This window comes from Loxodonta africana, chromosome 3, assembly GCF_030014295.1.
Source record: "Loxodonta africana isolate mLoxAfr1 chromosome 3, mLoxAfr1.hap2, whole genome shotgun sequence".
In the NCBI taxonomy this organism is placed as follows: domain Eukaryota; kingdom Metazoa; phylum Chordata; class Mammalia; order Proboscidea; family Elephantidae; genus Loxodonta; species Loxodonta africana.
The window spans coordinates 158713064-158734621 of NC_087344.1; the positions used below are offsets into that span (position 1 = coordinate 158713064).

Sequence of the window (21558 nt, forward strand, 5' to 3'; positions counted from 1 at the left end):
GACACCTCTGGGTGGACTTGAACCTCAAACCTTTCTGTTAGCAGCTGAGCACATTAACCATTTGTACCACCCTGGGAACATTATATTATGTACATTTTAAATATTTTCTTCTTAAATTACTGATCAATACTTACTGCAAAGTAATTCAAAGAGTACAGGAATGCCCAAAGGAAGAAAAAAAAATTCACAAAAACTTTATCCTTGCCTGGGAGAAGCCTTCCTTTCTAGGCTGTGGAAGAAGGTGAAAGGGGTGGGGGACAGATTCCTCAGGGTTGGGGGACAGATTCCTCAGGGTTGGGAGAGAGACCTGTGGGAAGGCAGCAGTGACTCAGAACCAAATGAGGAGAGTGGGTGCGGCTGGGGGAATTAAACAGCTGAGAAGAAAGTTAACTTTTATTTCTATGATCAGGTCCACTTCCTATGAGCAGCGTTATTTTCAGTGGTCAAAGGCCCTTTGGAGGAGGGTAGGAAATTATGGCGATATTTAATAAACAGGTGCAGTGAAATGTGTGAATATGTGTGGTTCAAGTCCAAAAAGTACAGGTATCCCTCACTTTTCAAAAGTTCCCTTTATGCCTCTTCACTTTTACGAAAGGCCTGCCTTAGTGCCTGTTACCGCTAACTGAAAGGAATATGAAGAGGATTTTTGTTTTTACGAAAAAAGATGAAAAGCAGAAATAGCGTTTAGCATTTGTTTTGCTGCCAGCTGTTAAAACAGCCATCGTGCACCCTGAGCATCAAGAGTGAAACTACATTGTACCTATGTACTTCTAGTTTATATAGGCTGTGTATTTATCGTATCATCCGTACCTTTACTATATGTTAGTGTTATTTTAGGTTTTGCATGGTATTTGGTATGATTTGGTAGGTTATTTTTTGGGTCTGGGAACTCTTAAAAATTTTTGCCATATATAAATTAATGATAATTGCTTCTTTGCTTTACGACATTTCAGCTTACGAACGTTTTCACAGGAATGCTCTATTTTTGGATAGCAGGGGAAACCTGTATTTATTTGTCAGGACTGTTTATAACTGTCTTAAGGTTTGGGCAAGTTTTTCTGATCCTGATGCCCTGACTCCTCTCAAAGGAGTCCTGTGGTGTAGTGGTCAAGAGCTCGGCTGCTAACTGAAAGGTCGGTGGTTTGAATCCATCAGCTGCCCCTCAGGAGAAAGATATGGCAGTCAGCTTCCACAAGGATTTACAACATTGGAAACCCTATGTGGCAGCTCTGCCCTGTCCTGTTGGGTTGTTATGAGTCAGAATTGTCTCGAAGGTAACAGGTTTGCTTGGTTCAGGCTCTGGCTCACTCAAGCTACTTGACGCTGTTTACCTTCCAGAGGTAAAATGTGTGTTATCTACTGATCAAGTGCTTTTGTAAGGTGTGTAAATAGAAGGCTCTCTTGTTAAGCTCATTATTGCGTCACAACAGCCAGCATCTGCTGGATCTCAGCTGCTTTCTTCTGCCCATCAGAAGGCTAGAGGAGGATCAAACTTTCTTGAACCTAATCAGTGTAGTCTTTGAAGAAGGGAGAGGCTTCCACTATTGAGGATCTGAAAGCTGAAGTTAGGACGATACTGTTGTTGTTAGGTGCCGTCGAGTCTATTTCAGCTCATAGTGACCCCATGTGACAGAGTAGAACTGGCCCATGAGGTTTTCTTGGCTGTAATCTTTATGGAAGCAGATCGCCAGGTCTTTCTCCCGTTGAGCCACTGGGTGCATTTGAATTGCCAACCTTTCAGTTAGCAACCAACCACTTAACCATTGGACCGTATGTTGTTTTATTTGGGCACCTGACTGGCACCATGTGGGTAGAGACGCCTGTATTAGAATCACCTAGGGAGTTTTTAAATACCCTCATGTCCAGGCTTGAAAACTCAATGGAATGCTGTTTTACTCTGCAACACAAGGGGTCACCATGTGTCAGAATTGACTTGACACTCAGCAGTAACTGGTAATGTGCAGGCTGCACCCCTGACCAGTTACACTGGGGTGGGACCCAGGCACTGTGAGCTTGTAAAGTCCTCCAGGTGATTGCACTGTGCATCCAAGGGTTAGCAGTAGTACCTCAAAGGAAGACCCCAGCTCCACTTGTCTTCCCTTCAGCCTTCTTTGAGGTCCCTCATCTTGCAGATTAGATCAGCTGGCTTTGAGACACAACCACCACCCAGCTGAGCTTAGAGCTGTGTGCCACTGATGTTTCAGTAGTCCCGGCTGTTCACCAGCTGGCTCCACTTCAGATAGGTTTATGCTGGGGCAGCTGCGATTCCCCTTTTTGGGGAGAAGAGGGAGCTTCCAGGGAGGTGGGCTGCAGCTGTGAGCTGAGAGATGGTGTCATTATCAAGAGGCCATTGAAATGTCCTTGAGTGATCACGGGCCAAGACCTGTCTTCTCTGGATCCAGAGATACAGAATGTTCCAACCAGAAGGGATCTTTATTGAGGACTACTTGTGGGCGGGGCCCTGCACTGGGGGCTTTACAGACATTATTCAATCTTTATAATAACTCTTTGAGGCACACATTATCATCCTCACCTTACAGTTAAGGAAGCTGAGGCTCGGAGAGGTTAAGTAAGTTGTCCAAAGGCACAGCTAGTGACAAAGCCAGCATTGGAACACAAACCAATCCACTCCAAAGCCTTCTTAAAAAAAAACAAAAACAACCAGTTGCCATTGAGTGAATTTGGATTCATGGCTTCCTCATGCGTGTCAGAGTAGAACTGTACTCCATAGGGTTTGTTTTTTTTTTTTAATAATTTTTATTGTGCTTTAAGTGAAAGTTTACAAATCAAGTCAGTCTGTCACATATAAGCTTATATACACCTTACTCTATACTCCCACTTACTCTCCCCCTAATGAGTCAGCCTGCTCCCTCCTTCCAGTCTCTCCTTCTTGACGATTTTGCCAGTTTCTAACCCTCTCTACCCTCCTATCTCCCCTCCAGACAGGAGATGCCAACACAGTCTCAAGTGTCCACCTGATACAAGTAGCTCACTCTTCGTCAGCATCTCTCTCCCACCCACTGTCCAGTCCCTTCGATGTCTGAAGAGTTGGCTTCAGGAATGGTTCCTGTCCTGGGCCAACAGAAGGTTTGGGGACCATGACCACTGGGATTCCTCTAGTCTCAGTCAGACCATTAAGTCTGGTCTTTTTATGAGAATTTGGGGTCTGCATCCCACTGATCTCCTGCTCCCTCAGGAGTTCTCTGTTGTGCTCCCTGTCAGGGCAGTCATCGATTGTGGCCGGGCACCAACTAGTTCTTCTGGTCTCAGGATGATGTAAGTCTCTGGTTCACGTGGCCCTTTCTGTCTCTTGGGCTCATAGTTATCGTGTGACCTTGGTGTTCTTCATTCTCCTTCGATCCAGGTGGGTTGAGACCAATTGATGCATCTTAGATGGCCGCTTATTAGCATTTAAGACCCCAGACGCCACATTTCAAAGTGGGATGCAGAATGTTTTCTTAATAGAATTATTTTACCAAGTGACTTAGAAGTTCCTCCATAGGGTTTTTAATGTCTGTGGTCTTTCAGAAGTAGATTGCTAGGCCTTTCTTCTGAAGTGCTTTTGGGTAGACTTGAACCAACAACCGTTCAGTAGTTGAGAGCTTACCTGTTCGTGCCACCAAGGAATTTTAAAGCCTTTTTCTAAATCATTTTATGGGTGAGGTCAAGGTCCAGAGATGAAAAGCTCTTTGCCGAAGAGGACACTGCCAATTCTAATTCACGGCAGAGCTGCAGCTAGAGTTCACCTGCTCTTTCTATCAGACAGTTGTTCTCTCTGCTGTGCTCTGCTCCTACCCAGGGGGAAGACAAAGGAGTGTGTCCCCTGCCACCTTTTGAGTGGGTCAGGCATGATCCATGTTGTGCTGGCCTGGAACGAGAAATGAAATTCATCCTATTTTAGACCCCCCTCCTTGGTCTGCAAGGGGATAGACACCATGTTATGAAGGACACAGAGAAGGCAGCAGAGTGACCATTGGAGAACCACATCCCAGTCAGAAGGCGGGGGGCCAGTGGGTGAATCAGAGCTGTGAGCTCAAGGGCAGCCAGACTGTCCTTGTGGCAGATTTGCCCGTTGTCAGTGTGTGGGATCGAGCACCAGGGCTCTGCTTCGGTTCCCTCAGTCAGGTGGTGTGGGCTCAGCCTGCAGGAGCTTAGCTCTGCCTCTGCTGATAGGGAAGAGGAGCCTGGGAATGTCCTCAGGATGGTGTGGAGTCGGGGGGGGGGCCCACATGTGAAAACGGAGGGTGCAGTACCAGAAACAGGGCCCCAGTCTCCGCCAGCCCTCTGCGGAGGAAGGAACGGTTTCATTTCAGCCAGACTGGAAGACGGTTGCTTTTGTTTCCCTGTGAAATCGTGCCAAGGATTCTACTTTTCCTGTTCATTTTATTAAAAACTATATAAACAGCATTAATAGATATAAAACTGCCACATAAATGACAAACCGAGGGACTAAATTATTTTCCCAAGGGTCAGCCATTGAACAAGTAAGGAAAACACACCCTTGTACTATCAAATTCCCATATATGTAAATTAGGGATGGTGTTTTACCACCGAGTGTTTTAATTAGTATTTGTAAATCACCGAGCACCTCTGAAAGGGCCAGTAAGCTCTTTGTATTATTATCATGTCACAATAATAATACACCCCTTGAAGGTTGCTGCCTATCTTGCATTTTGGTCTGAGAAGTAAGCGAGTGTGTTGTGTGTGCCTCTCTGCCTGCAGGTGTAGTATCAGCACAATGGCAGGTCACCGTCCAGGAAGGACCCTTGTACCGCACAGAGGGCTCCCACATCACCATCTGGTGCAACGTGAGTGGCTACCAGGGGCGTTCCGTGCAGAATTTCCAGTGGTCCATTTACCTGCCCTCCGCCCCAGAGCGCGAGGTACAGATCGTCAGCACCACGGACTCTTCCTTCCCGTATGCCATCTATACCCAGCGTGTGCGCAGTGGAAAGATCTACGTGGAGAGAGTCCAGGAAAACTCAGCCTTACTGCATATCACAGATCTCCAGGCCCGGGACGTGGGGGAGTATGAATGCCACACGCCCAGCCCAGACGACCAATTCTTTGGGAGTTACAGTGCCAAGATGAACCTAGTGGGTAAGGAGACACTGTTGTCACATGGCCGGGGCTCTTTCTGTGTCACTTGGTTCTATACCATGTGCTTGACTTAAAAAAAACACAAAAACTTCCCAGATGTTTTAGAGGTCAACAGCACAGCACAAAGTGGGCAGCATTTGTGTGTTAACTTGTAAATTATCGAAGAGTGAGGTCGAAACTTAAAAAGGACCAACTGTAGATGTTAAGAATTTCAGGGAAGGCTAACCCTCGGGCTGGTGAAAGGGTCTATGAAAGTATAAGGCAAGGGCATTTGTGGTAGATGAACTGAAGAAATGACGAGAGAGATGAAGTGTATGACATTAGGTGGAAGATAGACGACATCCTTGGAACAGGCTTTGACGTGGGTGGGGCAGGAATGTGGCTGCAGGTCCTTGCCCAGACCTCGACTGCGTTAGTAGGTCCTTTGGCACCATGAATAAGGAATTGCGAGCTAGCTGTTGCCCTTGACCTTGGTGCTTCCCTAAGGAAGGCGGAAGCATGAGGGAGAGGCAGTGGGGAGCTTTGCCACTGTGCTCGCCGAAGTGAAAATTTAAAAATAACGAAGCTGTTCTATTTTTCTGCCCAAGTCTTAATTTCAAGTTCTTCTTGTCACAATTAACTTGAGGGCCACGAAGGGGTATTGACAGTTCTTTTATTAACACAAGCACTGTCCTTTGTTTAATTTTCTTTTCCCTGACAAATTGGCATCTCAATAGGAAGCTTTTAAGATCATCCCAACAGGAGGCCTTTAAGGCCCAAACAATTCATTATTTCACCCAATCCAGATATGAATCCAGTGAGCAAGCACACACTAATCGTAATTGAGTTGCCCTCATCAGTCAGAGAGGTGTTGCTGTTTTACCTCCAGAAAGATGTAAGGATCAGAGTAAAATTCTGACCAAGAGAACACAGGGAAATCTCTTTCACTTACCTCATCAGGTCTCCATACTACATCTTCCTTCCAGTGTGGACCACTTTGACAGATGAATTGTATGAAATTCAAACTTACTTACAAATAGGGGATGATGATTCTTCCCTCTACCATACATTGAAAAAAAAAAAAAAAAAACTTTCCTAGAGTTGCATTGCTGAAGTAAGTTGGAGGATGGGGGAGGGAAAGTGAGGAGACAAGGAAGTTATAGAAACATAAAGCTATAAGTTCCAGGAGCCATTTCCATCTGAACATCAATCAGAAGTTTTCTTAGTTTCCTAGTGCTGCTATAACAGAAATACCACAAGTGGGTGACTTTAGAAATTTATTTTCTCACAGTTCTTGAAGTTTTTAGTCCAAAGTCAGGGCACTGGCTGTAAGGGAAAGCTCTCTGTCCGTCGGCTCTGGAGGAAGATTCTTGTCTCTTTCAACTCCTGTAGCCCCTGTATTCCTCGGTTCCCTGGCGATCTTCACCTGGAATCATCTTCTTCACCCTGTTTTTGCTTTCTTCTGTGTCTTATCTGCTCTTTTTATAACTCAGAAGTGATTAGGTTTAGGATACACCCTACACTGATATGGCTCCATTAATGTAACAAAGAAAACCTTATTCTCACACAGGATCACATCCTGGCATAGGGGTTAGGATTCCAACACATATTTGGGGGGACACAATTCAATCCATAACAGAAGAGAAATTAAAATAGTTCAAAGCTATACCAAAATCAACAACAAAATCTTATTTGACCTAAAAGAAAATTACCTTGTATAGTATTTTCAGAAAATTTGTTTATTATGTAAAATGAAATACAACCCACATTTTATGGGAGTGTTACTAAAATACCAAACAGGTAAGTACCAAAAATATATTCCAAAGTTGAACAGAAAATTCTTTTGGTGTATGTACCATGTGGAGTTGTCTGTGGCCTTGCTTTAATTGTTAAAGGCTGACCCTGTTAAGGCCACAGTACCCATGAATCTGCTTGGAATGAGTGCTCTGTCCCCTGTAAGTCCTAAGATTCTGTGATTTTGTGACAGTGCGTTCTTGGGACATTTCTTTGTTGCTGTTGCAGTGATCCCCGACACTCTGCAGACCACCGCCATACCCCAAACTTTGCACAAAGTGGAGCAGGACCCTCTGGAACTGAGTTGTGAGGTGGCCACTGAGACGTTCCAGCACAGCCACCTATCTGTGTCTTGGCTCCGGCAGAGAGGCAGCGAGAAGTCCGTGGAGGTCATTTCCCTAAGCCGAGACTTTGTGCTGCACTCCAGCAGTGAATATGCCCAGAGGCAGAGCCTCGGGGAGGTGCGGCTGGACAAGCTGGGGAGGACCACATTCCGCCTCACCGTCTTCCACCTGCAGCCCTCTGACCAGGGCGAGTTCTACTGTGAGGCCACCGAGTGGATCCAGGATCCAGATGGATCGTGGTATGCCATGACCCGAAAGCGTTCCGAGGGAACCGTGGTCAACGTCCAACCTACTGGTCAGTCTCTCTGAGCCTCTTGTCCCTATGTACTGGGTGGCAAGGGTGGACATTGGCGATGTCTACAGTACAATAGGCTTTCACGTGAAGTTAAAGATGGTCCTGCCCAAGGGCCAAAGGAAGCTAAGGGACGTAGAGGGGGTAGGTATCCTAAGACCTAGCTGTCTGGTGAGTCACAGAGAAGTGCCACACAGACTGAATCCTGCCTACAGACATGTTTTCTATGACCTGCATGGTATTTTACATTTTCTTGAATTAGTTAACCATCTTTTTAAAAAATTGGAGATATTACATAAAGCCATCTGTATCGATGACTCTGAGTTCCCATTCCCACTTACACAGTGGCCCCCCTTCCTTGATGGGGTCTGCATTCTTCAGGTACCATTCCTGCTCCATTTGTACAAGACATTTGGGATTATGAGCCGTCCCTCATAGACAAAAAATTATGAAGTAGACAAATTTGGGGTTAAATTAGTATTATTTCTGACTAAATACAGGAGGCATAGATCTTCCATATGGAGAGGAAACCAAGGGAATATAGGGTGATATAAGTTAGGTTTTTACTTAAAAAATAGGGGTAAATATTAAGGTAACCACAAAGAGCTTTAACAATTCCATGCTTCAAAATAAAAACCAAGATAAACATAACGACTGAGCAAAAAAAAAAAATTCAACTACTATGAAAATGAGGAACACACAATTTACAAAGAAAAACTTCTCAGCACAAATTAATGTTATTTCTATGTGTAATAAGTTTTTGTGGTGCTTTATAATTTCCTAAAGGAGCCCTGGTGGTGCAACAGTTAAGCACTTGGCTGCTAACCAAAAGGTTGGTGGTTCAAACCCATCCAGCTCTGTGGGAGAAAGACCTGGCAATCTGCTCCTATAAAGATTACAAAAGCCTAGGAAACCATATGGGGCAGTTCTACTCTGTTATATAGGGTCGGAATCAGCTCGCAGCACCTGACAACATAATTTCCAGAATGCTTTGTCACGTGTTACTTCACCGATCCCTTCAGAAGCTCTGTGAGGTATGTAGATGGCAGTATTCTCATTTTACAGGTGAGGCTCCTCAATTCAGATTGCTGCGTGGTGTCCCCAGAGAGAGTCACAGGGTGTGTTGATGAGGCCAGACTAGAGAGTACCAGGTTCAGTGTCAATGTTTTGTCAAGTGAAAGACCTGGAAAGGGAGTTCTCTGAGCAGGCTGAGTGACTTGTTTAGAGCTGGAGAAAAGTATTAGCAGCATCTCCCTGACTCTCTTGTATTATTCTCCCAAGATCTTGAGAGTCCACGCTCTAGACTTCCAAGTCCAGCCAGGCTCCAGATTGGGACTAACAACTAGCTGGCTGCCTTAGCTGGGCTGGGGAACAGATTTCTTGCATGGGCTTTGGTCCCCTTGTTTGGTTGGAGGGTGGTTGTTGGTGCCGTCATCAGGGTGAGTAAGTGGCCTGAGAGCCTTTGCTTGTGTTGAGACTCGTCCCTGGTGAGGCGCTGCAGTTGCCCAGGAAAGTGGTATTGTGGTTTATGGGCAATGAGCTGCGGAAGCCTGAGGTACAGGTGGGTTCTGTCCTACAGGACCTCTTTCTTGACCCACCCACCCTCTATCCCACTTGCTGCAGTCAGCTGTCTTGGTCATTGCATAGTTCTTCTGCCTCTTGTGGGTCTATCATTTATTCTAGAGCAGTGGTTCCTGGGGTGGGGCCTGGGAAGCTGAATTTCTAGTATGCTTCTCAGGTGATTCTTATGCTGCTGTAATTTGTCACGCACAGCTCTAGAGAGAATAAGGCAGATATGATTCTCTGGATAGCTAATGGCTTTTACAAGAGGGGTGGGGCTCCTGAATGGGTACTTTGTTCTGCAGGGCCCAGAGAATTTAGAAGCTTCTGGATCTTCCAATACTAGGAAACCTCTGGAAGGGACTTCATTTCGTATTTAGCTTTCTCGATCCTGGATGGTTTTAAGGTCGGCTTCAAATATTGAGTCCTAATGCTTTTGAATTAGGTTACATCAATTACTCTTCTTTATTATAATCTTAATAATTTGAAATTAGGACTTTTTACATTTTTCATTTAAATGTGTCCGAAGTAAGCCAGCAAAGTTTCTGCTAAAACCAAAAGAAAAGAAAAAAAGTTGATGACTTCACTCCGTGTCCCTGTGCTTTTCAGGCTCAGTGTTTGCATCCCAGATTCTGCGCTTCTCGTAGTTCATTTCAGTAAACACATAGTGAGTCTCTACAGCACGGTGGCCGTGGTGATGGGCATTGGGGAGCTCCAATATTTGGTCCCTACACTGGGAAATATGTGGATGTGAAAGCCAGTGACTAAGTGGAGTATGCCAAGTGCTATGATTGCATTGTGTATGAAGTGCTCTGGGATCGCAGTAAATAATGGAGTGCCGTGGCAACAATAAGTTTTACCCAGGTGGGATAGTTGTTAAGACAAGTCCAGGAAAACCAACCAAGTTTGGTGGCTTAAGCTAAGCTTCAAGCTTGATGAGACATCGGGAGGAGAAATGTAAAGGGATACAGTTGTTTGGCCAGCATGGAGAAGGTTGTTGAGTTCTGGGCATGCATGATGGGAAGAGAAAGGGAAGGTAGCCTGGAGCCCCATACGCTGTGACATGGAGCTTGCCTCTGACTCTTTTGGACCAAAAGTTTTCAAACTGTTCTTCATGGAACCTTAGGAGCCCCTTAAAAGTGCATGGGAGGATTCATGTGGGGTGTGTATGCACCCCATAGAGTGGTGGGGAAGGTGTATGAGGGCCTAAGGGTTCCACCCTTGCTTCAACCAAACCTTTTATATATTGGGCATCAAAAGATGTTATCTGTTTAAAATATATTAATAACGACAGCTTACTTTCCCAGTTATTGCGAACGTCGACTTTCCAGAAGTAATTGCAGACCTCATGTCCCATAATGCCTTTAACTGCATGGGTAATGCCTTCATTTTGAAGCATCCATAACAATCCCATTTTCTTCTGCTTCTCTTCTGTATACCTAAAGAGACTGTATTTAAAAACCTGTTTAAAAATGAAAATTAAACACCTAAAGTAACAAATTTGAAAGCATGCTTAAATTCGCTTTCAAATTTAGCTTGTAGAGTTTTAGTTATGAAAATCTATTTACGAAAAATTCTGCTAAAAGAAAATCAAAACAAATTTGTTTACTAACACAGATAACAAATCAAACGTATTTAAAACTACAAATCCGAGGTAAACTTCAACTATAAAAAAATGCCTATGTGATGAACTGTTATCGTGAGCTTTTATTATGAGTTATTAATAACTATCAATTTAAATTAGGTATTATTTATGGAACAGTCTCAAAGACTGCTTAACATGGTAAAAAGGCCAAATAAACCTGGTTAGAACATGTTCTCCCTAAGGATTATTGATTTAAGGCTGCTTTGCTCGGTGTTGGCTTCCCAGCACCCAGAATGGTATCTGAAATAGAGTAGGTACTTAAGTATTTGTTGAATCAATGAAAGTTAAAATGGCAAAAAGATTATAAAATCAGATCTATCTTGCTTTAAATACTGAGCTTGTGTGCTGAGTAAAATAAATCATTTCAAAATTAAAAAAAAAAAAAAGATTTTATCTGAAAAAAGAAAGCCCTGTTCCTCCCTCTAACGACAAAGCAAGTTTGAAAACCACTGCTGCAGACAGTTGGGGTAGAGTGTAGAGATTTTTAAGCAGAAGTTGAAAAGGGAAGGAAAAAGGAGGTTACCTGGAGGCTGATTCAACAGACCACGTCTGAAGTAGAGACAAGGTAGGACATTGTGCTGCTGTTAGGTGTTGTCGAGTCGATTCTGAATCATAGCGACCCTGTGTGACAGAGTAGAATTGCCCCACAGGGTTTTCTAGGCTGTAATCTTTATAGGAGCAGATCACCAGGTCTTTCTCCCTTGGAGCCTCTGGGTGGGTTCAAACAGCCAACCTTTCTATTAGGAGCCGAGTGCTTAAATGTTACACTCTCAGGGCTCCTAGGACATTATAGTACAGGAAGGAACCCATAAGGCCAGGACTAGGTCAGTGGCAATGGTCTGGAAAGCAGACGATGGATACTAGAAGCGGAAGATGGAGAGCATGTGGAAGGAGGAGTCCCTCTGGCCCTGAACCCTGAGGGTGGGGCCCATGAGTGGCTCCTTGAACTGGGGGAGAGGGAGATGTAGAAAGGCAAATGAGGAAGTGCAGAGCCCTGCTTGAAAGCCTCTGCCTCCCCAAGTAGTGGCAGCGTTGACTGACTTTTATATTTTAAATTTTTCATCGGGTAGTCCATCCTTTAAGCAAACTCTTGTAGAGGAAGAAGCTCAATATGTGAAACACCCATTGTGTCATGGGAATGGGACAAAGGGCTCTGGAGCTCAGTTAGGCGCTGAACTGGGGAGTGATGAAGGGCCCAGGAAAAACCAATAGGGTAAAAATAGAGAAGAGCCCAAGATAACGGCAACAGTAAGAAGTGGTTGGAGGACCAGGTTCTTCCAGAGAGAGAGAGAGAGACAATAGTCAGGAAAGAAAGAGGCGAAGCAGGAGGGAGGGTATTATGGAACCCAAGGGAAAGAGCAGGGCCAGATGAAACCCATAGGACAGGGTTTAAGAAAAGCCTGTGGTTGTGACAGTAAGGGAGTGAGGGGGTGGGGAAGGATTGCTGGTAACATTTGCTAGTTCAGTGACATGTGGGAGAAGGGCCAGAAGCCAGATTTCAGTGAGCCGAGGAGTGAGGGGGTATTGGAAAAAGCATGCATCAATTTCTAGAGATTTAATTGACTGGGTATGACCAAGAAGCAAGTTGCTGTGCAGAAAAGGGGGTCGTACATTGTAATTCTTTTGTCTTCAGCCTGGGAACATGAAGGGTTTACCAAGCTGAGAGAATGGGTAGGAACTCTCATGAAATAAGAAGAGGCTTTAGCTGCCAGGAGAAGAAAGCCACAGCCTGCCTGTGAGGAAATGGGAAGGTTTGAGGTCTAGGGCGCCTCTTGCGTGTCTTCAGCAGAATTTACATGGAAGAGGTACTTTTCCATTACTCATGTTGGGTGATAAATTACTGTAATTTGGTTGACCAGAGAGCCAGTATCTAGCAGGTAACGTGCATAGTCCCAAGTAGGTTTGTTCATCTAGTCCAAACCGTTTGTCATAAAGTCGATTCTGACTCATGACAGCCCCATTTGTGTCAGAGTAGAACTGTGCCCCAAAAGGTTTTCAATGGCTGATTTTTTTTTTTTTGGTAGAAGATCACGAGGCCTTTCTTCCACAGTGCCTCTGGGTAGACTCGGTCTTCCAGTCTTTCAGTTAGCAGCTGAGTTTGTTAACTGTTTACACCACCCAAGGACTTCCTTCATCCAGGCAAAGGGTGACAAAATTTTCTTATCTGTTCCTTATTTTTAGTATTCACATGGGGGTAGTGAGAGTATTTGAATATATTCATCTCTGAGTATTTGGATTACTCAAATTTGAGTATTAGGATTGGGGTCACCACCCAGGCTTCTCTGTGATTTTGTCTTTCAAAAAATGGAGATCTGGGAGAGGGTGTATACCAGGGTTAGATGCTAGTGATCTACAATATAAGGGATGTTAGGAATTCCATAAGGAGCCCTGGTGGCACAGTGGTTAAGCACTTGGCAGCTAACTGAAAGACTGACAGTTCAAACCCACCCAACGGCTCTGCAGGAGATAGACCTGGCCATCTACTCCCATAAAAATCACAGCTTAGAAAACCCTATGGGGCAATTCTACTCTATCACACAGGGTCGTGTGAGTCGGAATTGACTCAACAGCAACTAACAACACACAGAGTTCCTTACTGACCTTCAGTAGTCCAGTCTAGGGCCTTAAAAGTTTAAAACAGAGCCCCATTGGCTGTGGTAGGGGTAATAAACTCCTAAGACTGTCTGGATCTATAGCTACCTGAATAAACCTTGGAATTCTGTCTGTGGTATTTGCAGTTTTCTCGGGGCCTCAGATTACTGGGTCTGAGTTGGTTTTTTTCCCTCTAAGACGAGTGCTGTGATACCTGTAGGTAGCTTTGTGAAGAAGAGCACGGGTTGTGGGGATTTGCTGACACGGTTCGATTCACCCAGAGCGCATCTGTTTTGTTACATGTGTTCCCAGACAAAGAGTTTGCTGTGCGGCTGGAAACGGAGAAGCGCCTGTACACGGTCGGGGAGCCGGCGGAGTTCAGGTGCATCCTGGAGGCTCAGAGCATTCCCGACCGTTACTTTGCCATCTCCTGGGCCTTCAACAGCTCACTCATTGCCAGTGTGGGGCCCAACGCTGTGCCGGTCCTCAACAGTGAATTCGCCCACCGGGAAGCCAGGGGACAGCTTAAAGTGGCCAAAGAGAGCGACAGTGTCTTTGTGCTGAAGATCTACCACCTCCGCCAGGAAGATAGTGGGAAATACAACTGCCGTGTGACTGAGCAGGAGAAAACGGTCACTGGGAAGTTCATTGACAAGGAGAGCAAGCGTCCCAAGAACATCCCCATCATAGTCCTCCCGCTCAGTAAGTAGAGAGATGGGCTGCTTTCTTCTGCTGCTCCTGCTTCCTGGTTCAACAGCTAGCATCTTATGAGTGCAGTAGGGGATAGAGAAGAGTAACTCTGGTGTTGAGGGTGGGGTGCAGGTGGAACCCAAAGGTTTAATCAACTTAGCAGCAACCACCCCACCCTACCCCGCATTTATAAGCAGAGCTTCAGGGGTGTGTTTGCAGGCTGGAGTTGGACCTCAGCTGATCCCTGCTCCAGCTCAGCTTGGAGGAAAACCAGGAATCCAGGAACATTGTTTTCTCCTGGATGGCAATTCAGTCCCAGAAGAAGTGGGTAGACACCTATCTAGAGATCTCACTTAAGGAGAGTTGGTCTTTTATGGGAGGATTTTAAATCATAAAGTGCCTTATTCAGAAGCATTTGCTGTCTGGTGTTTTGGGGTATAAAGTTTGACATATCCCTAATCATCTCTTCTCTATTGAAATGTTTTTAAAAGTCAGTGACTAGGCTCTGGCAAGTCTTCCTGGAGCATGGACTTTGAAGCTTAGCTGACTTCCAGGGCTGCGTAGGGGGCCCCCTGCCTCCATGTAAGCTGGCCTGTCTGGGTGGGTAACTGCCATTGCCGGGAACTCCAGAGACTACCTGTTTGCTCATGTTGTGTTTAATCACCCATGGTAACAGAATGTTCCTCTAATATCTGATTTACCTCATAGTTCTGTTTTTAATAGAGAGGGAAAAAAAAAACAACTTACAATGCCCTTACTTTAAACAAGACGATGAACTAACCTTTAACTTTTTCTCAACTCCTCAGACTGCTCTTTCTCTTAGTCTCCTAATGATTTCCTTGACATTTTTATTTACACTTTTACATTTTAAAAATACTTCTCTTCAAACTCGAAGAAAAAAATAGACATTGGGGCCTTGCCACTCTTTCTTCTTTTCTCATGAACAAGATTATGTTCTTTCATGGCTTTAAAAAAAAAGACTCCTAATTATCTTACAATCTTTTTGTTTCTTTGACTCTTTCCCTGCCTTGCCTAGCATGGGGCTTTGCATAAAGTAGGTGCTTGCTGAGTATTTGTAGAATTGAAATTGTTGAGTTGAATGCTCACTCTCCTGACTACTTCTCCTGTCAGTCCATGCTTGCCCTAACCACAACCTCTCTACTTTTAAATCTGCAACTAATTCCTCATTGTTTTGTAAGGAACAGGGAAGGGCAGCCACGCTGTTTACTTCTTATACCTTTTGTATTAAGAGATTTCCCCCAAACCCTTCCAAGAACTTGTTTGATGATCTGTGGCCTGCTATATTGCTTTTCCAGCAGATAACTGGGTAGTTAAAGTCCCCCAGCACCACCAGATCCTGCCCCAAGGCCACTTGGGTAAGTCTACCAAAGAACAATGATCACATTGGTAATGGTGATTATGCCTTGGATTTTAATGGTGCCTTTGCTCCAAAGAGCCCAAAGTGCTTTTGCATACATCATCTCCTCCTCCACTCTCATCCCTCAGATCCCTGTAGAGGCCAGCGTTGTATGCATTCTATGAATGACGAAGCCAGAGCTCTGTATAGGGAAGTGATTGAGTGACTTATTCAGTTAGTGGTCGAGCCTGCATTGCCTTAGCACCCTTTGCTTCTAACTCCAAACCCACTGCTCTGCGCCTGGCCTATGCTGCACCGTCACCCTCCTGATTTGAAATTTCATTTGCGAGCATGCACTCAGATTCTGATTAGTTCTGTCCTAGTTTTTACTTAATCCAGACAGTTTTAAATTGTCAGCTGCCTCTTCTTAGGCCTGGGAGCTCTTATAAATAATTTCAATGGGCAAGACAATACCAGGTCTGCTTTTGCTTCTGCCTGGACTGCCGGAAGGACTTTTCTTCTCAGAGGTCCATACTGTTAACTACCCAGTTTTTCCAGGCGTGTTTGAGCAACAGAGCCCCAAGCAACAGCCCTCATGATAAACAAGTCAGGGCTTATAGAAGAGTCATTTGGGGTGACAGGAAGGAGCGGGAGTGGTGTCCTACAAGTCGTTCTCTGCTGAAGGCAAGCAAAGGGATTTTTTTCCGTTGATGCCGAAGTTGCCACATTTAACCCCATCCTCTGAACTGATAGCAGGGGGGATGAGTCTGTACCTGAAAGGGGAATATTATTAATGATGATGATAAAAAATAATTACCCCATCTAATTCTCTTAATGTAGGAACTATTACTGTCTCCTTTTGCCCGAGAGATAGGGTATAGGGTAAGTAAGAATCTCAAGATGACCGAGTTAGGAAAGAGTAGACCTGGGCCTAGAACCCAGGTCTGCCCATCTCCAAATCCCCACATTTAACCGCTAGTGCTGTACCTGTGACCAGTTAGGAGCCCAGCATCTCCAAAACATCCTGCTGTGACTCCTGGGGAGCTTACCTTCCTGGGGAAATGGCTATTCCCCACCTTGTCCAGACTTTTTCTTCACTTGAAACAAGCAAATCCAGAACAGGTAGCGGGCATACTCACTCTCAAAAGAGCTAACTGCTCAGGCTGAGTCCTCCCCTTTGTCTGTTTCTGCTTGTGGGGGAAATCCAGGGGAGAGAAGATTAATTCAGGCACATCGATATGTGTGTGTTTCCCCTTGGTAACTGGGTATGCCTCTTCATCTGTGATTTGATTTAATTGATTGGTTTAAAATGATCATATGTGTTTCATGTGGGGGGTCCCCTAAAGATTGGAGTCAAATTACTTATCGTTCTTTGCGTTAAGACTTGGGGGCTTTTTGAACTTAATATAAATAACTGTACAGAATATTGTATGCATAATTAAAATAGATCAGAGTATCTATTTTGTAAAAATAGTTACTGGGAATAGTAAAATTAATTCAATATGATGTCGACCAGTTTTTGAAAATCTGCATGTGATCTATGTACATTGTCTCACATTTTAATCTTTTAAAAACTTCACAATATAAGCAGCACTCTCCCTACCTTACAGAAGAAGTTGAGACACGTAGAGTTAAATAATTTGACTGAGTGAGTTCTTCTAGCTAATGAGTGGCAAAGACTAGATGGAGGCAGTAAAGTTAGTGGAACCCTTACCCCATACTTTGATTGGCAGAATGTTTCCAGTAGAAAACAAGGGAGCCAGCCCCAGGGCTGACTGCAGACAGGCAGCCAAATGAGGGATGACAAGGCACCGGCCTTGGTTTATTCCTCTCTGTTAATGAAAGGATGAACGTTCTCTGCCCATGTACTCTGCAAAACTCGACCATCTGGGCTCCATTATAACTCATACTCAAGCACACTTTATCTTCTAAATACTTCATCATTTGTTCCTACTTTCCAGTATTGCCCTGAAGGAATCAAGTGGCCTGTTATGGATACAGCTTTTATTTGACTGCCATTGCTTTGAGTGGTGGGAAGGCGGAGATGAAGTAGAATTTTGATATTACTCAATTTACTAAAAATGGAAGTTGAAAAGTCCTGAACTCCAGCCAAATAGATTTAGCCGATAGATTGTTTTATGTCCTCAATGTAATATCACTGTGTTACGTTTTCTTTGATTCCGATTCAGCCTCAAGTTTTAGAACCTTGTCATATCCCAATCCTTGCACACAGCAAAGAGGTTCCTAGATTACCAGAGCCAAATCCCAGGAAACAGTGCCCAGGACCACCAGGACTTGCAACATCAAGCATCAGAATGCTTTTTACTCTCTGAGGTTCATAGTACCTAAATGAGATTAAATTTGCCCCATCTTCCTTTTATACCTGTGGGGAGGGTGCCGTGAAGACCATAAAGCCCCCACCTTGCCACTCTCTCCCTCTCCCCAGAGAGCAGCATCTCCATGGAGGTGGCCAGCAATGCCAGCGTCATCCTGGAGGGCGAGAACCTGCACTTCTCTTGCAGCATCCGCACGGCGGGCAGGCAGCAGGGCCGTTTCTCCGTCATCTGGCAGCTCGTGGACAGGCAGAACCGCCGCAGCAATATCATGTGGCTGGACCGGGATGGCACTGTGCAGCCAGGCGCGTCCTACTGGGAGCGCAGCAGCTTTGGGGGCGTCCAGATGGAGCAGGTGCAACCCAACTCGTTCATTCTGGGTATCTTCAACAGCAGGAAGGAGGACGAGGGCCAGTATGAATGCCACGTGACTGAATGGGTGCGGGCGGTGGACGGCGAGTGGCAGATCGTCGGGGAGCGCCGGGCCAGCACGCCCGTCTCTATCACGGCTCTCGGTAAGCATCTGGCAGGCAGCCTGTTGGTGAGACCATGATGGAGACTGCTCCATGTCAAGAACTTCACCCTGACTTCTATTAGTCAGAGTCCTGGTAGAAAACAGGTGGCAGCTTAAAAAAGGTTTAATTGAAGGGACTCTGTGAACGTGTGGGCGGGGTTAAGGCAGCCAACAGCGGATGGTGGGGCACCAGGGACTAGCAAGAGCTGGAAGCTGTTACCACTTCTAGGCCTGGGTAGGGTAGGGGGTCAAGGTAAAAAACTGTAGCCAGAGGAGCAGAGTCCCTAGGTGCGGCAAACAGTTAATGTGTGGCTGCTAACCAAAAAGTTAGAGTGTCAAGTCTACCCAGAAGTGCCTCACAAGAAAGGCCTGGTGATCTCCTGAAAAATCAGCCACTGAAAACTCTATGGAGCACTGTTGTGCTCTGACACACATGGAGTCACCATGCATTAGGATCCACTTGACAAAAACTGGAAGAAGAAAAAAAAGGGCAGAGGAGCAAGGCTGCCCAGCAGGAGCTGTAGCCCCAAGTAGAGGCGCGTGGTCACCTCCAAAACTGTGGTCTGGAAGGGAGGGAGCCAAGGGATCAAGTATCGCAGCTTCGCTCTCTCTCTCTGGTCCCCAGGTCTTTGCCGGTGCTGCCCGGAAGCCCAACCCACCTGAAGCAGTTCAGAGCAGGGCAGAGGGGCGGAAAACCACAATTGCCGTTTAGATAGTGCTTACTCTGGCTGGGAAACCCTGGTGACGTAGTGGTTAAGTGCTACGGCTGCTAACCAAGAGGTTGGCAGTTCAAATCCTCCAGGCGCTCCCTGGAAACTCTATGGGGCAGTTCTAGTCTGTCCTGTAGGGTCGCTATGGGTCGGAATCTCGACTCAACGGCAGTGGGTTTTTGGTTACTCTGGCTGAGTCAAAGCTCTTAAACGTAACTACCATTGAATCCTCATGCAGCCAAGGAGTAGATACCCCTGTTTGACAAGGAAACTGGAACTGAAAGAGGTTAAATAATTTGCCTGAGGCTGCAGTTTTTAAATGACAAACCCATAGTCTCAACCCAGGAAACCAGCAGTTTGTCTTAATTTTTTTTTTTTTCTTTCCAAAACCTCTGTTTTTAGTCTACTCATCTAGAGGGCCCCTACTTAAGAAAGTCATTTCCTCATTAGGATGAAATTAGAAGATACCTTGCGATTTGCCAAAACCAAAGAACATTAGATTTGCTTCTCAGGGGTGGTTAAAGAAGCTTCTGTCAACATTTATCTGTCTAATATAATCAGTATATTAAGTTTTAAAAGACCGTTCTGCTACTTTGCTGAGAAAATAACTCTTCATGTTAGGTCTTTGTATTTATTAGGAAACTGTGGCTTCCGGGGTGTGTGTAACCCTGCTTCCTTCATGGGTGGGGTGATGTGGTGCTCTCAGATATAGGAAAGATGGCAGCCCAGGCTGGTTTTGCCCTAGACAGAGTCCTCTGTTTTCTTCCCCCTATGAGATTAGAATTACATTTACTTCCTAAAGGCTTAATCCCAATGATTGCAGTAATCATACAGCTCCAATTTCTGTCTCTAGAAACTTCATCTGGTGATTAGGTTTCCTGATAGCTCAATCTGTATAACTATACTCAGCACCAGTGTGGACCTGTGGAAACAGAACTTAGGATGAATGTTCTGGGTGTCCAGTGGTGGTAGTTTTTTTCCACCCTGTAAGGTTAGGAATGTCTCAGGAGCAGTTAGAGTTAGTCAGGATTATTTCTCTAGAAGGAATTTTCCTGGGTCCGGTTATCCCCTGATTGTTTTCATACTCACTGTGTGTCTGGAGAAGCCCTGGTGGCGCAGTGCTTAAGAGCTCGGCTGCTAACTAAAAGGTTGGCAGTTCAAATCCACCGGCCACTCCTCAGAAACCCTGTGGGGCAGTTCTGCTCTGTCCTGTAGGGTCGCTCTGAGTCGGAATTGACTCAACAGCAAAGAGTTCAGGTTTGGTTTTGGTTTTATGTGTCTGGATATTTCCACAGCCAGAGGTCATAAGAAACTCTGTCTTGGGATCCTTGGCACCTGGCTCTGCCCACCTGTTCTCCACCTCTGGGATGCTTCAGGCTAACGCCAAAATCAGGGTAGCCTCATGGGGGTGGGAGAGCAAAAGGTATTAGGGCAACCCAGTGGAAGATTGCCTTTTCTTTCTAAGTATCCACACACCCAATTAGGTATGGATCCGCTAGCAGGGAGGTAGCAGTGACAAGGTGACCAGCTGAGATAATAGGTGAGAAGGTGCTTCCAGTACACAAGGGCAATGGTGCTTATTCAGTCAGGCAGCTCTGTTGCTGTGTGCCCTGTGGTATGTCATCCTGGTAAAGGCTGTGTCAGGCCTGGACATGGTCACGAGCTCTGAGAAGCTCTCTGGCCCTTGTTTGATGTGGAGACCAGGAACGCCAGGGTGCAGGTCTGTCCTCCAAGGTTCTGTGCTGCGCCACTCTAATGACAACAAGTAACCATGCCCAGATGCACCCTCATGGTGCCACTTCGACCACCTTGACTCACAAGTGACCATCACAACCACTTAATGTAAAGGATGGGCCTCTGTGTCTTAAGAAAATTATTTTTAGATACATAAAGATAGCTTATAAAATCCAAGTTGACGATCCAGAGTTTTCAGCAGACCATGCCTACTCTTTGCTGGTATACCTCCCCATATAAAGCATAGTCCTTTACCTACAGAGTTTAAAGTACTTTCCTCTATGTCTATTGTCTTTAACAAAGTGTATATTTAACAAAATGTAGTATACATCATGTGCCTGCTATTCTATTTTACAAATTAATTTAATCTTCATAAGAACCCATTGGACAGATGGGAAAACTGAGGCATAGAGAAGTTAGGTAGCTTGCTCAATGTCACACAGCTAGTAAGTGTTTAAGTCAGGCGGCAGGTTCCAGAGTCTATGCTCTTAACCACTATGTTATGCTCCTCATGGGTGGAGCAGCCTGTTAATGCCCATGGTTAAAGGTGTGCTTTGGAATCAGTTACACATGGGTTCGAAGCCTGATTCTGTTATTTACTAGCAGTTTGATATCAGGCAATTTATTTAACTTCTCTGTGCTTCAGTTTCTTCATCTGTTAAAAAAAGGGAGGGGGGATACCAAACATACCTGCCTACAAGGTCGTTGGTCGTTTTGAGGATTGAATAAAGTGTAGTGAAAACAAGCAGTTGGCACCATACCTGGCACATAGATATTACTCAGTAAATACCGGCTATTTGTTTTATGATTATAATCAGTGTAGTAATATTTTTAAGTAGTATTTCAAGACTGAAGGAACTCTGAGAGACTAATACGGAGGACTCAGTTTTAGGGGTTAGTGAAGCTGCCAGTTC

At 45.1% G+C, this 21558-nt stretch overlaps 1 protein-coding gene across 1 annotated transcript in view; it reads left to right on the forward strand.

Moving 5' to 3' along the window:
• Window positions 1-21558, forward strand: part of IGSF3 (immunoglobulin superfamily member 3) — a 123671-nt gene that overhangs the window by 68813 nt on the left and 33300 nt on the right. Inside the window, exons 2-5 of the mRNA XM_010589600.3 lie at window positions 4723-5100; window positions 7102-7512; window positions 13619-14008; window positions 17800-18201. Of these exons, the coding sequence (XP_010587902.1) occupies window positions 4723-5100; window positions 7102-7512; window positions 13619-14008; window positions 17800-18201 (1581 nt within the window). The remainder of the gene's footprint in view (window positions 1-4722; window positions 5101-7101; window positions 7513-13618; window positions 14009-17799; window positions 18202-21558) is intronic.